General features: G+C 63.0%; 1 protein-coding gene across 1 annotated transcript in view; it reads right to left on the bottom strand.

Moving 5' to 3' along the window:
* Positions 1 to 426, bottom strand: part of GPR119 (G protein-coupled receptor 119) — a 1017-nt gene extending 591 nt beyond the window's left edge. Inside the window, exon 1 of the mRNA XM_010019709.1 lies at positions 1 to 426. This exon is cut by the window's left edge and continues 591 nt beyond it. Coding sequence (XP_010018011.1) covers positions 1 to 426 — 426 coding nt within the window.
* Positions 427 to 671: the final 245 nt, after the last annotated feature.

Here is a 671-nt window from a genome sequence, read left to right as displayed (position 1 = left end):
GGGGGGGAGAACTGGGAAAAAGCCGATGATGGCAGCCACCAGCCAGAGCCCCGCCAGGCACACCCCGACCCGCAGGCCTGTCATCAGCTGGAAGTAGTGGAAAGGCTTCCTGATGGCCAGGTGCCTGTCACACGCAATCAGGGTCAGGGATAGGATAGAGGCAGCAGAAGAGGAGGTCACGAAAGACATTCTCAGGACACAGAAGATCTGTCGAGGATAAAAGGGCTGGGAAAACTCATCCATGACCAGCCCTGTGACCGTGAAGCCAACCATGGCATCCGCAACAGCGAGATTGAGGACGAAATAGAGCCCCTTGGAGCCGCTCTTCTGGATGAGGCAGAGGAGACCGATGACCACCAGCGCGTTGGCAGTGATGATGAGCGAGGCCAGCACGGCGAGGATGGCTCCCAGGGCTGAGCCAGCCATGGCTGTCCCCGGCACGCTTCTAGGGCATCCCTCACCTCGGGCTTCCCGAGCGCAGCCCCTCGCTCCAGCAGTGCTGTGGCAGCCAGTGGCGTCTCTGGGCTGGGAGCAGAGCTCTGCTGAGCCGCTGCCTGCGGAAGGGACCGGAGCACTCCCAGCACCCGCTGTGCCCGCGGAGGTCCCTCCCCTCCAGCCACGTTTCCAGACAACCCTGGAGCAGGAGGTGAGCAGTGAGCGCCTGGGCAGGA

This window comes from Nestor notabilis, unplaced genomic scaffold, assembly GCF_000696875.1.
Source record: "Nestor notabilis isolate BGI_N333 unplaced genomic scaffold, ASM69687v1 scaffold29198, whole genome shotgun sequence".
NCBI classification, from domain to species: Eukaryota; Metazoa; Chordata; class Aves; order Psittaciformes; family Psittacidae; genus Nestor; species Nestor notabilis.
The sequence above is the reverse complement of the archived record's forward strand: the minus strand, read 5'-3'. Positions and strand labels throughout refer to the sequence as shown.